Source organism: Muntiacus reevesi, chromosome 6 (genome assembly GCF_963930625.1).
Source record: "Muntiacus reevesi chromosome 6, mMunRee1.1, whole genome shotgun sequence".
Classification (NCBI taxonomy): domain Eukaryota; kingdom Metazoa; phylum Chordata; class Mammalia; order Artiodactyla; family Cervidae; genus Muntiacus; species Muntiacus reevesi.
The window spans coordinates 96,273,920-96,288,553 of record NC_089254.1 but is presented as its reverse complement, the minus strand read 5'-3'; the positions used below and the strand labels follow the sequence as shown (position 1 = coordinate 96,288,553).

General features: G+C 44.3%; 1 protein-coding gene across 1 annotated transcript in view; it reads left to right on the top strand.

Annotated features, from left to right (window-relative positions):
• The window catches only part of CREB3L2 (cAMP responsive element binding protein 3 like 2), a 127,388-nt gene that overhangs the window by 64,496 nt on the left and 48,258 nt on the right, over window positions 1–14,634 (top strand). Inside the window, exon 2 of the mRNA XM_065939093.1 lies at window positions 11,947–12,163. Coding sequence (XP_065795165.1) covers window positions 11,947–12,163 — 217 coding nt within the window. The remainder of the gene's footprint in view (window positions 1–11,946; window positions 12,164–14,634) is intronic.

The window sequence follows — 14,634 nt, the reverse complement described above, 5'->3', positions numbered from 1 at the left end:
TCTTCAGGTGGTCGTCTGGCCCTTTCCTGTGTATGTGTGCAGGGCAGGAATCCCCTCATGTCTAAGGTGGCTTTCCTTGAAGGTGGACCCCTGGCAGAGGAGTAGACTTTGGACTTGGTCAGTAGTCACTCCTCTCGTCCCTCCCTGCCTTCCTCCTCTCTCCTCTCCCCTTGTTCCCCCCCTCTCCTTCCACTCCCTCCTTCTCCTGCCCCTTTTCCCTCCTCCACAATACAGGCGAACAGTGTTCTGCTGGAGAGAAACCTTCGTTTCTAAAGTGAATTTGAGGTGTGCCGTCAAAATTACTTCCCTGCGTTTCTTTGAGGCTTTGAGGGTTGTCAGCGTGCTCACTATATCCGTGACTGATGTTTTTGTAGCTTGCTGTGCTCTGGGCAAGGCTTCTAGCTACAATTTTTCAGTAAAAACCCTCTTCCCTGCCTGAGATGGAGCCTCCAGCCAGAGGCCAGCAGCGGAGGCAGCCGATTTCCAGGCGGGCCTGGAGAATAGCATCTTTGTGGGGCGCGGGCAGCGAAGCCCGTGCCTTGGACCAGGGCCCCTCGCAAGGAGCGGTCAACTTCTGCTTGCAGAACCTGCGCCCCACCCGATTCACTGCCCACGGGCAGGGGAACAGGCAAAGCTGAACAAACGCAGGGAGCAGCAACAGGGCGTTTCCCCTCGTCTGTCCTTTTCCTAAGTTGCAGAGCTTTCCATTTTAATATCGCCTGCCACATTTTAGAAAATTAGTGTAGCAGAGCCGAAGATTGTTAGCAACAACCGATAATGCTCCTTGTGTTATTACACTCGCTCTGCTGGGAGTGTCTGCTGGGAATCCATGGAACCCTCCTGTCCATGGAACCCTCCTCTCCATGGACACGCTCAGGGGGTGAGTGTTTCCCGCCCTTGTCATGTAGACCCTGTGGACATTTTTCCACCAGGAAACTTCCATTAGATTCATCAAAACGGTGAGAAACTACTGACCAAGTCCAAAGTCTGCTCCATCACTTACCCTCACTTTCCAACACACACACACATGCGCACACACACACAGGGTCACATAGACATGCACACACATAGAGTTTTACAGACAAGGAAAAAGAATCCAGAAGAGATGGGGGTGGTAACCAGTCAGGTGTAGGCTGGGACCAGATCTCCTGTCCCTACTCTGATCTGGCACAAAAGATGACTTTGAACCCACCTCTGGGGGACAGAATTGCATTAGAACCTGTTCTGTGAGCGCAGCGGTCACAGGATATAGCTAGATAACTCACATCGCACTTCAGGACAGTCCTCTCTTTATAAATGCCCTTTAAGCGTCTTTTGTTCATCCCTTGCCCAGCCTGGGTCTCACTCACAGTAACTGCTCACTCTGTTGACTGAGTGAACCTCCGTGGTGATAAGATTCTTATAAAACTAAGATAGATTCTTAGTTTTATACAGCCAGTTCTTTGAGCTCAAGAATTATGAATCCTTCATTTTCCTCCTACTCTACTTGCCTTCCTCACCCCATAATCCTGGCTCCTGGGGCAGTTGCCAGCAGGAGACAGTCCAGACTTAAAATCCCTCAGTCTTACCTTGTAAGTTCCTTCTGACAACTACTGACCTGCAAACACAAGTGTCAATGCTTAGAGCTAAGGGTAACTTTGCATAAAATTAACAATTTATGTAAGGTTACTTCTTGAGAAACCTATATGAAGGTCAGGAAGCAACAGTTAGAACTGGACATGGACCAACAGACTGGTTCCAAATAGGAAAAGGAGTACGTCAAGGCTGTATATTGTCACCCTGCTTATTTAACTTATATGCAGAGTACATCATGAGAAATGCTGGGCTGGAAGAAGCACAAGCTGGAATCAAGATTGCTGGGAGAAATATCAATAACCTCAGATATGCAGATGATACCACCCTTATGGCAGAAAGTGAAGAGGAACTAAAAAGCCTCTTGATGAAAGTGAAAGAGGAGAGTGGAAAAAGTTGGCTTAAAGTTCAACATTCAGAAAACTAAGATCATGGCATCTGGTCCCATCACTTCATGGCAAATAGATGGAGAAACAGTGGAAGCAGTGTCGGATTTTGTTTTTTTTTGGGCTCCAAAATAACTGCAGATGCTGATTGCAGCCATGAAATTAAAAAATGCTTACTCCTTGGAAGGAAAGTTATGACCAACCTAAATAGCATATTAAAAAGCAGAGACATTACTTTGCCAACAAAGGTCCGTCTAGTCAAAGCTATGGTTTTTCCAATGGTCATGTATGGATGTGAGAGTTGGACTGTGAAGAAAGCTGAGCGCTGAAAAATTAATGCTTTTGAACTGTGGTGTTGAAGACTCTTGAGAGTCCCTTGGACTGCAAGGAGATCCAGCCAGTCCATCCTAGGGGAGATCAGTCCTGGGTATTCATTGGAAGGACTGATGCTGAAGCTGAAACTCCAATACTTTGGCCACCTCATGTGAAGAGTTGACTCATTGGAAAAGACCCTGATTTTGGGAGGGATTAGGGGCAGGAGGAGAAGGGGACGACAGAGGATGAGATGGCTGGATGGCATCACCGACTCGATGGACATGAGTTTGAGTAAACTCTGGGAGTTGGTGATGGACAGGGAGGCCTGGTGTGCTGTGATTGATGGGGTCACAAAGAGTCGGACACGACTGAGTGACTGAACTGAACTGAACAACTTTAAAATATTTTATTTATTTATTTATTGACTGTGATGGTCTTTGAAGCAGAAGTAGATGTTTTTCTGGAATTCCTTTGCTTTTTCTATGATCCAGCAGATGTTGGCAATTTGACATCTGGTTCCTCTGCCTTTTCTGAATCCAGCTTCAACATCTGGAAGTTCTTGGTTCACATACTATTGAAGCCTAGCTTGTAGGATTTTGAACATTACCTTGCTAGCATGCGAAATGAGTGCAATTGTGCAGTTGTTTGAATATTCTTTGGCATTACCCTTTTTTGGTATTGGAATGAAAACTGACCTTTTCAAGTCCTGTGGCCACTGCTGAGTTTTCCAAATTTGCTGCCACATTGAGTGCAACACTTGAACAGCATCATCTTTTAGGGTTTGAAATAGCTCAGCTGGGATTCCATCACCTCCACTAGCTTTGTTCATAGTGATGCTTCCTAAGGCCCACTTAACTTCAGACTACAGGATGTCTGGTTCTAGATGACTGATCACACCATCATGGTTATCTGGGTCATTAAGATCTCTTTTGCATAGTTCTTCTGTGTATTCTTGCCACCTTTTCTTAATAGCTTCTGTTTCTGTTAGTTCCATACTATTTCTGTCCTTTATTGTGCCCATCTTTGCATGAAATGTTATCTTGGTACTACTAATTTTACTGAAGAGATCTCTAGTCTTTCCCATTCTGTTGTTTTCCTCTTTTTCTTTGCATTAATCACTTAAGAAGGCTTTCTTATCTCTCCTTGGTATTCTTTGAAACTCTGCATTCGGATGAATATAGCTTTACTTTTCTTCTTTGCCTTTAGCTTCTCTTCTTTTCTTAGCTCTTTGTAAGGCCTCCTCAGACAACCATTTTCCCTTTTCGCATTTCTTTTTCTTGGGGATGGTTTTGATCACCGCCTTCTGTACAATGTTACCAACTGTCTGTAGTTCTTCAAACACTCCGTCTGTCAGATCTAATCCAATAAATCTATTTGTCACTTCTACTGTATAATCATAAGGGATTTGATTTAGGTCATACCTGAATGGCCTCATGATTTTCCCTACTTCCTTCAATTTAAGTCTGAATTTTGCAGTAAGGAGTTCAAGTTCTGAGCCACAGTCAGCTCCCAGTCTTGTTTTTGCTGACTCTCTAGAGCTTATCCATCTTCAGCTGCAAAGAATATAATCAATCTGATTTCAGTATTGACCATCTGGTGATGTCCATGTGTAGACATTAAACCCTATTTAATTTTGATGGCTTTTATAAAAAAAAAAAAACTTTTCAAAATATTGACTGCTATGCCAGTGAAGCATTAGGTGCTTTACATGCATTATTTAATTAAATCATCATGACAGGAAGCTGGTACTATTGTTATCCTCACTAAGGAGCAAACTGAAGTTTAGAGAACTGAAGGATCTTCATCAGGTTTGCACAACTAGAAGCCAGGATTCAAATCCAGTTGTCTGACTTCAAAGCTGTGCTGCTCCAGTATCATATGGACACTGTTAGGGCTGGAATGAAAGTGTTAGGTATTAGAATAAAGGGAAAGAAGACTTCACAGGATGATTGGGGCCAGGTTGCATTAATTCAATGCAGGAGCATTAAATGTCAGGTCTTCAGTAATGGGGAGACAGACTTTGAAATGAATTCATAAAAGAACTTGCATGCATCTTCACTGAGGAGATGAGGAACGCTTATGTCGTGAGACAGAGGTTTGACCCAAGCAGGAAGTTTCTTCCAACTTGGAGAGTCTGTGACTTTGAGCCCTTTGGCAGAACTATGCTCTGAAGCAAGTACATACGTCCATATTTATTGCTGACACCCCATGGAAGTGATACAAGGAGACTCTCAATCTTAACAATCCCCTGACATAGTTCTAGACTTTGAATGTTGAAGACTGCATGTTCATAATGGGTGAGGGAATGGGCTATCAGTGAGTCTATATTTTTTTAAACTTCAGTCTCTGTTATGTGTCAGCTTTAGAGGCTGACCTAAACGGTGGGGCATTCTGTGGTAGAAAGGGCATAGACTTTGGGACTGGCTAGACTAGGGATGGAATAGTAATTCAGCTATGCAGTGCTAACCGTGGGCAAGGTACCTAACCACACTGAGCCCTAGTTTTCTCATCTATAAATGGGGACAAGCCTATCTTATCAGAAAGCACCTACCTTATGTTCCAAAAGTCAAGAACTTGGTCCGTCGGATGAGCCTACCACCTGATCCTGTTAGCATCTTCATTAATGATCAGTATCAGCATCATGTTTTCACCCTGGTTAGAATTTCTCCATGGGGTTAGACTGTGAAGCTTTGATACCTCTTTCCTAGGAGAAGCAATGTGGGGAAAGTTTGTTCAATCTGCAGTAAGAAGATCTATGTCAAGTCCAAGCTCAAATAGTTCACGACTCTGACCCTGGACAATAGGTTTAAAACCAACTTCCCAGGATTGTTGTAAATGTTGGTTGAGGGAAAAGCTGTGAAAACATTCTAAACCCATAACCTCTTAGACAGAATGGTAAAACTCCATTATGCCATAGCTTTAAAAGAATTCAAGTGACCATTTCATAACCCTTGATCTACTACACGAGTAGTCCTTTGCTCAAGTATTTCTCAGCAGAAAACCTCCATCTTTGAGGCTCACTTTGCTCGTTTCTCTGGTGTTCAGCCTCTAGGACTGTATGCCCTTCTCTCATTGGCATTAAAGGTGGTATGATTCTGGCCTGATCTCTGCATGGCCTATGGTGTCTTGACCTGTCTACTGAGTCCTAGGGCCCACTGCTGCCAGGGGGACCCAGCTGGAGCTAATTTGCTGGGCTGAGTCACTGCGTCTGGTTGGGACAAGTTGGGCGTATTTTTTCAATCTCAAGTGTCTCTCTGGGACCTTCTCCTGCTTACCACTTTGCTGAGTGCCTCGGCGTAGGCGGTGGTTAAGCACAGTCGCCCCCTTCTTTTGAGGAGCTTCGTTTTCCGGAGTGAAGGTTGTCATAATGTGCTTGGTAACAGCCATGGGTTCTTCAGGACTCCCTGTCATTTAGGGCTAAATTGTTTGGTGACATGATAATTGCTACAGAATCCAATGTGAAGGGAGGTCAAGGATGGTTAGCCCAGTGAAAGAAGGTTTATTACTGCTTATCCAGGGGATGTTCATGAAAACATTCATTAGTGCTGCTCAGGAGAAAGAAAATAGTGTCAGCAGAGTAGTCCAACCTGGCAACTTCCATGGGAAAGCACGGACAACCAAAGAGAGCCTTGCCTCAGGATAAAGTGGGATTCCAGAGGCTTAGCTGGGCTCACACAGCCGGCCAGGGCTGACACTGCAGCGCAAGGATGGAATCGTGGCTTGAGAATGCAGGGGTTGTGAATTCAGGACTTGCTTTTGCATTCTATATTGTGTCATTTATTTCTCTTTTAGTTTCCTTGATTTCTGTGTTGAATTCTGTCAGATGCTTGCAGCGTATTTGCCATCAGGCAACAAGTAAATTTGTCTTTGGGGATCTGCTTAGGGAATCAGACCCTGGCTTCAGGTCATCAGTGAATCAGAGAACCTGGGTTCTAGTCTTTTCTCTTCTTTTTTTATGGCTGTGTGGTGGCTTCTCTTGCTGCAGAACATGAGCTCTAGAGTAGAAGGGCTTCAGTAGTTGGGGTGTACAAACCCATGTCCCCTGCATTGGAGGCAGATTCTTAACCACTGGACCACCAGGGAAGTCTCTGGGTTCTAGTCTTAACCTTAAAGCTGTTCCACTCCTTGCCATGCAAGGTCTGGTCCATGGGTGAGCAGCATTACTTGGGAGCTGATCTTGGGCCCACCTGCATTTGTGAATCATCTTCTATGTCTTAACATCCCCAGCTGACTCATCTGCACATAAAAGTTTGGTCGAAGTGATATGGCTAGAGAAGACAGGGCTTTTTCTGTCTTCTTCTTTTTTTTAATATTTAGCCTCAGATCTTAGTTACGGCCCTTGGGATATTGCACTGTGGTGCCTGGGTTCTCTAGTTGTGGTGTGCAGGTGTGTATGGGCTTAGTAGCCCCGAGGCATGTGGGTTAATAGTTCCCTGACCAGGGAACCAAGAACTTCCAGATTTTCAAGCTGGATTTAGAAAAGGCAGAGGAACCAGAGATCAAAATGCCAATATCCACTGGATTGTAGTAAAAGCAAGAGAATTTCAGAAAAACATCTACTTCTGCTTCATTGACTATACCAAAGCCTTTGACTGTGTGGATCACAACAAACTGGAAAATTCTTAAAAGAGATTGGAATACCAGACCACCTGACCTGCCTCCTGAGAAATATGTGTGCAGGTCAAGAAGCAATGGTTAGAGCCAGATATGGAACAATGGACTGATTCCAAATTGGGAATGGAGTACATCAAGGCTGTGTATTGTCATCCTGCTTATTTAACTTATATGCAGCGTACATCATGAGAAATGCTGGGCTGGATGCAGCACAAGCTGGAATCAAGGTTTCTGGGAGAAATATCAATAACCTCAGATATGCAGATGATACCACCCTTATGGTGGAAAGTGAAGAGGAACTGAAGAGCGTCTTGATGAAAGTGAAAGAGGAGAGTGAAAATGCTGGCTTAAAACTCAACATTCAGAAAATTAAGATTATGGCATCTGGTCCCATCACTTCATGGCAAATAGATGGGGAAACAATGACAGACTTTATTTGCTTGGTCTCCAAAATCACTGCAGATGGTGACTGCAGGCATGAAATTAAAAGATGCTTGCTGCTTGGAAGAAAAGCTGTGACCAACCCAGATAGCGTATTAAAAAAGCAGAGATATTACTTTGCCAACAAAGGTCCTTCTAGTCAAAGCTATGGTTTTTCCAGTAGTCATGTATGGATGTGAGAGTTGGACTATAAAGAAAACTGAATGCTGAAGAATTGATGCTTTTGAACTGTGGTGTTGGAGAACATTCTTGAGTCCCTTGGACTGCAAGGAGATTCAACCAGTCCATCCTAAAGGAGATCAGTCCTGAATATTCATTGGAAGGACTGATGTTGACGCTGAAACTCCAATACTTTGGCCACCTCATGTGAAGAACTGACTCATTTGAAAAGACTCTGATCCTGGGGAAGATTGAAGGTAGGAGAAGAAGGGGATGACAGAGGATGAGATAGTTGGATGGCATCACTGACTCAATGGACATGAGTTTGAGCAAGCTCCAGGAGTTGGTGATAGACAGGGAAGCCTGGCATACTGCAGCCCATGGGGTTGCAAAGAGCTGGACATGTCTAAGTGACTGAACTGAACTGACCAGGGATTGAACCCTCATTCCCTGCACTGGAAGGAAGATTCTTAACCACTGGGCTATCAGGGAAGTTCCTTTATCTTCTTATTTATTATTTTGTATCCACAGGACCTATCTAAAGTTTAGCATACAGTGGTTGCAAAATCCATGACTCTTTCTCTGACTTTGAGCATGTTCAAACTGCTAGGGACTTTGTAAACTTCCAGGGACTTAATTGTAAAGTGGTGTAAAGAGAGGGGTGGTGAATAGAGTTGGTGTCAACCTTCAGTGTTTGAAAAATAGACATGAACATTTGAATGACTGATGATGGCAGTGGTGGTTTTATTTTTTTTAATTTTAATTTTTAATTAGAGGATAATTACTTTACAATATTGTGATGGTTTCTGCCATACATCAACATGAATTGGTTTTAATATGGCTATCTTTGACCTAATAAGTCAAAAGTTCTGAAGATGGGTCATAGGATTTCTATGTTTTAAAATTTCCTGTTATGTTCAGTAATGTTTATTATAGTATCATACATATAAACAATCTTTAAATGTCCCTTAAGAGGAAATGAATAAATATAATGTAATACAATTCAAAAATCAAAATTAAAGAATAGAGCTACACATACAAACATTAATAAGTCTAAAGAATTTTTTTGAGGGAAGAAAGTTGCAGAGGAGGTGTAAAGTATGGTACTATTTAAAGTTAAAAAAAACCTATATGTATGTAATGGAAACATACTTATATAGTAGAAGTGTCAAGTTCTAGATGGGAAAAATAAACACCAAGTTCAGGGCATTAGTTAACTTTGAGAAAGAAGAAGGGGATTAAATGGGAGCTTCATGTTTTATTATTATTTTTTAAATAAAGAGTAAAGAAATAAAGGTTGTAGTAGCAAACTTGGAAAAAAAGATTTTTTTGAAAAGGTATTATCATCATTATTACTCATTATCATCATTACTCATGTTACTATTGTCTATACTTTTTCTGAATGCTTAAAATATTTCATCATAAAACAACTAAAACAAAATCCTCCTGATAATTGTGATGCAGACAGTTGGCATTCTTTCTAAGGGGATTTTAAATATATAAATATTTTTTCACTTGGCTGCATTAGGTCTTGGTTGTTGCACACAGGATCTTCACTGCTGAGTGTGGGATCTTTGTTTCAGCATCAGAATCATTTTAGTTGCAGCCTGCGAACTCTTAGTTGCTGTATTGTTGTTGTTGTTTGGTTGCTAAGCCGTGTCTGCCTCTTTTACCACCTCATGGACTGTAACCCACCAGGCTCCTCTGTCCATGGGATTCCCCAGGCAGGAATACTGGAGTGGGTTGCCATTTCCATCTCCGGGGGATCTTCCCGATCCAGGGATCGAACCTGCATCTCCTGCCTTGGCAGCCGGATTCTTCACCACTGAGACATCTGGGAAGCCCCCACCTTGTTGTTCAGTCGCTCAGTCGTGTCTTACTCTCTGCGACCCCGTGGGCTGCAGGCAGCAGGGAAGCCCTCATGCTTACTCTTAGTCGTAGCATGTGGGGCCTAGTTCCGTGACCAGGGAGTGAACCCGGGCCTTCTGCTTTGGGAGCTCTGAGTCTTTTCCACTGGACCACCAGGGAAGTCCCTCTCAGGGAATTCTTGCCTTAGATATGTCTAAGGACCTTTCAGTTTTAAATATGTTTGTGCACAGAGAACTCTTACCCAACCACCCTCTCTTGTTCTCTTACATGACACATGCCTATTAGGATGTACCCGAGGTCTGTGGCTTCTCTGCATTCTGTCCTGATGAGATGCAGCTTTTCTCATGTCTGTGCTGTTGGTGAAACCCACGCATCTGATGCTGCTTTAAGGACCTCGCCTACAAGGCCTCTTCTCTGTTGTCTTCTGTTTTTTCTGGAAGGGGGCAGTTCTGACCTACAACTATCCTAATCTTAGAGCTCTAACCTTAGGGTCACCTCCTGCCCCCACCTTCCCTAAGCCGCATTCATTTTCATAACACCTTCACTGACCCTTCAGTTCCATGGTAGGACTTAGTTGCCCTGTGAATCTTACAAATTTTCATCACCTCCCCCCAAGTATCATCATTTGCAATCAATTCTCTTATTACTCTACCTACTTTCCAAACTTCGTTAAGTGTCCCTGAAGTTTAATCAGTAACGATGACACTTGTTGGTCTATGACTCAGGGAACGGTTAGAAGGTAGAAATGGCTCTAACAGCTGGTGTCAACCAAACTTTTAAATGAAATTAGTTTAGAATTATTTTTAATATCCTCTGCAGCATGAGTTCTAAACCAAGGGTAGGGACTTCCCTGCTGCTCCAGTGGTTAAGACTCGGCACTTCCATGAGGGGCTCACTGTCAGTTCCTGGTGTGGAGCTAACATCCCACATAACCTGTGGCTAAAATATTCTTTAAAAAATTATAATAAACCAAGGGTGAGGAACTTCCCTGGTGGTCCAGTGGTTGAGACTTTGCCTTCCAAGGCAGCGGGTGAGAGTTCAGCGCCTGGTTGGGGAGCTAGGGTCCCACATGTCTCGTGGTCAAGAAACCAAAATATAGGACAGAGACAATATTGTAAATTCAGTAAAGACTAAAAAAATGGTCCACGTTAAAAAAATAAATAAATAAACCAAGGGTGGTCTTCCCCTTACTCCCCCCAGGGCCATTTGACAGTGTCTAGCAGCAGCAGCAGAGACATTTTTGGCTTTCACGACTAGGGGAGTGCTACTGGCCTGGTGAGCGTAGAGGCCAGGGATGCTGCTAAACACCCCAATGCACAGAACAGCTGCACCCCCCGTAACAAGGAATTTGCCATCCAAAATGGCAGTAGTGCTGAGGTTGAGAAACTTGGCTCTGTAAACCCTCATATGATGAATATCCCTCTATTAGTGAGGCAGAATGGATGGGGCTACAGTCCTATAAGTGTGGGGCTGTGGAACAGGGAGTGCAGGTCTCCCTGTGGGGCTGTGCAAAGACCATTTCTGTTTCATCACCCTGGCAGGGTGGGGGCTAGGGGGGTGATGCTGTTGGAGATGGAAGATGGGAAGAGATGAAGTAGATTAAGGAAAAACTAGAAAGGAACAAAGTACAGGTACTTGGGAGAATAGAGGAAAGCTTATTCGGATGCCTTTGAACTTGGCACTTGGCTATGAATAACCCTTTCATGCTAGAGAAATGCAGGATAGCTTGCTTATTTTCAGATATTTCCAGTGTGAAAGGTGGTAGATAGTTGCAGTCATGGCCCCGAGTGACTCATGCCATCCTGTTTCCACCGGCCTGCAGTGTGATTCTTGCCATTCCTCTGTTCAAGAGGTGGTGTCTCTTTTCATGCCATGAATCTGGGCTGGCCTTGTCACTTGCCTTGACCTGAAGAATGTGGAGGGAGTGATGTTGTGTGACCTCTGGGGCCATTCAGCTTTGGCTTTCTCCCTCCAGGAACATTTCTACCGTCATGCGAGAACTCCCCGTCTGATAAAGCCTCTTTGAGGAAAAGGCCCAGGCACCCAGTGTCCCAGCCCAGCCCAGCCCCTGCCAAAATTCCAGCTCATTGCATCTCTGCCAGTGAACACAGATGAATCAGTGTATCCACCCAGCCAACCCATAGCATAGTGAGAAACAATAAATCATGCTATTTTAAGCCACTTGTCTTTGGGGTGGTTTGCTACACAGCAACAGATAATTGGACATTGTGCATGAGTGACTTCGTTTGGATGTTGTTAGAAGTTGTGGATGATATTTTGGTGTTAGAACGTGTGCGAATGTGCTAAGTCACTTCAGTTGTGTCCAACTCTGTGCGACCCTATAGACTGTGGCCTGCTAGACTCCTCTGTCCATGGGATTCTCCCGGCAAGAATACTGGAGTGGGTTGCCATGCCCTCCCCCAGGGAATCGTCCTGACCCAGGGATTGAAGCGCGCCTCTCATGTCTCCTGCGTTGGCAGGCAGAATCTTTAGCACTGGCACCACCTGGGAAGCCCTTGTGTTAGAATATGTGTGTAAATATCAGACCATAGTTAAAAGACACTGAGTTCTTCCTCCTTTGCACTTGTAGCACTTCTCGGAGCTTCTGGATGAGTTCTCCCAGAACGTCTTGGGCCAGCTCCTGAACGACCCTTTCCTCTCAGAGAAGAGTGTGTCGATGGAGGTGGAGCCATCCCCGACGTCCCCGGCGCCCCTCATCCAAGCTGAGCACAGCTACTCCCTCTGTGAGGAGCCACGGGCCCAGTCGCCATTCACCCACATCGCCGCCAGCGACAACTTCAATGACGGTAAACCCAGAGTGGGGGCAGCAGCTGGGCACCTTTGGCCCTGACCTCCTTGCGGGTGCAGAGCGTGTGTCACAGTATCACTGGCACCCGCTTCAGCCACATACCTGCTGTGTGTGGCCTGTGCTTGGGCCCTGGGGAAATGCAAAGAGGCACAGAGTGTAGCTCTATCTGAGACTGTGTGCTCTGGGAATTTGCTAGAACTGAATGGTACTAATTGCTCTTTTTGACCCTGTGGACTGGGCAGCAAAGCATCCTTCCACATATCAGGTTGGCCTCTCTGGTTGATAACTCCAGTACATCCACCATTTCAAGAGGTCATGCCATGTTTGTTTTTTTTTTCCCTGAGAAGGAATGTTTATGACCACTCTTCTCCATAAACACTTCTTGGGTATCCTCTGGACCCATTTCCGACATGTTTCCTTAACCCCATGTATAGGAGATCTTGGTGAGCATTCCTAGACTTTCTCATTGGTTACCCTTTCATGCCCATTATAAAGGCCATTAGCTTGGTATGTGTTGAGAGTTTAGTTTTCCTGGTCTTAGAGATGTTCACATGTTTTTACCATTACTCCATAGGACTTTAGTTGGCACAGGCTCTATGAAACTTTTAAAATTGAATTTTCTATGTTTGCTTTCCTAGAAGTATAACCACCTATTTTAGTATCTTGAGTAAGTTTTGAAAACTGTATCCTCTAATGCTAGTTTGGCATATGCTCTCTTCTCCCGGCAGGATGGCAGAGTGCAGGATGGTCCCTAACTTGATGTCCTCTGTCTTGACCTAGATGTCCCCTCCCCTCCTATACCACTCTACACATGACACGTCTTATGAAGTGACTGCCTACAGGATAGGATGCCTCCTGCTTCCTTGGGTTAAAGGCACATGCCTGTGTTCACTTCACAAAGAGGCCATTAGCTTTGTGGGGGAATCCCTTCTCCAGTTGGGGTTCTTAGATCTATCACATGCATGCATGTGCATGCTCAGTTGTGTCTGACTCTTTCAACCCCCAGGCTGTAGCCTGCCAGTCTCCTCTGTCCATGAAATTTTCCCAGCAAGACTGCTGGACGAGGTCACCATTTCCTCCTCCAGGGGATCTTCCCGAGCCAGAAATGGAACCCACGACTACTGCGTCTACTGCATTAGCAGGCAGATTCTTTACCATTGATCCACCTGGGAATCCCTCATAGATCTACTGTGCTGTATGTGGGAAACCCAGGTTTCCCATATTGCAGGTGGGTTCTTTTACCAACTGAGCCACCAGGGAAGCCCAAGAATACTGGAGTGGGCAGCTTATCCCTTCTCCAGAGGATATTCCCAACCCAGGAATCAAACCAGGGTCTCCTACATTGCAGGCAAATTCTTTACCAGTTGAGCTGCCAGGGAAGCACCTTAGATCTACCAATGACCTCTAACAGAACCAACTCTGGGATCAGTAAAACATCTTATCTTGGGACAGAGAATGCTGCAGGTTTTTTCTTTCTCAGGCTCATTCTTCTTTTGATTAGAGGTCTACCCACAAACAGCTCAGAAACTTTGGCCTTCTGTCCTCAGCAAAGGGACGGTCCCAAATCTGTGGGTGAGTTCTTTCCTGACTAGACCCTTTGGAGCCCTAAGTGTATTCTCAGATTTCTCCTGACAAGAGGTTAGATGCATGATGATCTAATCCTTCTTCTCTGTGGTTTCTCTACTGTCCCTGCCTCAACAAGGGAACAGGGTGAGGGGAAGTCCCCTGGGAGGGACGGAAGGAAATACAGCTGAAATAATTCGAGGATGTGGAGCTGTTCTGAGGGTAACATGAGATGATGTGTTTAAAGAACCTGGGACTCGAGGGAAAAAAAAAAAAAAAGAACCTGGGACAGTGTCTACCACATAGCATTTCAGTGACTCAGTGTTTCTTCCTTCTCTCCTCACCTCCTCTTTCTTCCTCTGTTGTTGCAGAGTTGTTATTGTTCGTTTTCCTGATCCCCTTCTTTTCCTCCTGCTTCTCCTCCTTTCACTCTTTCTTCTCCCCTCCTCTGCTCTCCATCTTTTTTCCCCTTTCAGTTTCTTATTAAATCATTTCCAGGAATGACCTCTGTTAAAATTCAGGGATATGGTCTCTGTTATGACTATATACCCTTCATTTTATTATAACATGGAGGACAGCTATAGAGAGTCAGCCTTTTTATGCATTTTAGCTTAGATAAACTCATGCAGTCCCTGCCTTAGTTGCTTTTTTTTTTTTTTTTTAATGGACTGTAGCGCTAGATGGGAGATTAGACTAAATAACCTTTAAGATTTCTCCCAGTGCTGAGGTTCTGTGTGGATGTGGTTTCTGTTTAATGTTTGTAACTGCCTTTGCATATGGTTTTCCCATTCGCTCTCTCTCTCTTTTTTAATATTCTTTTTGATATGAACTATTTTAAATGTCTTTATTGAAATTGTTACCATATTATTTCTGTTTTATGTTTTGGTGTTTTTGGCAGTGAGGCAA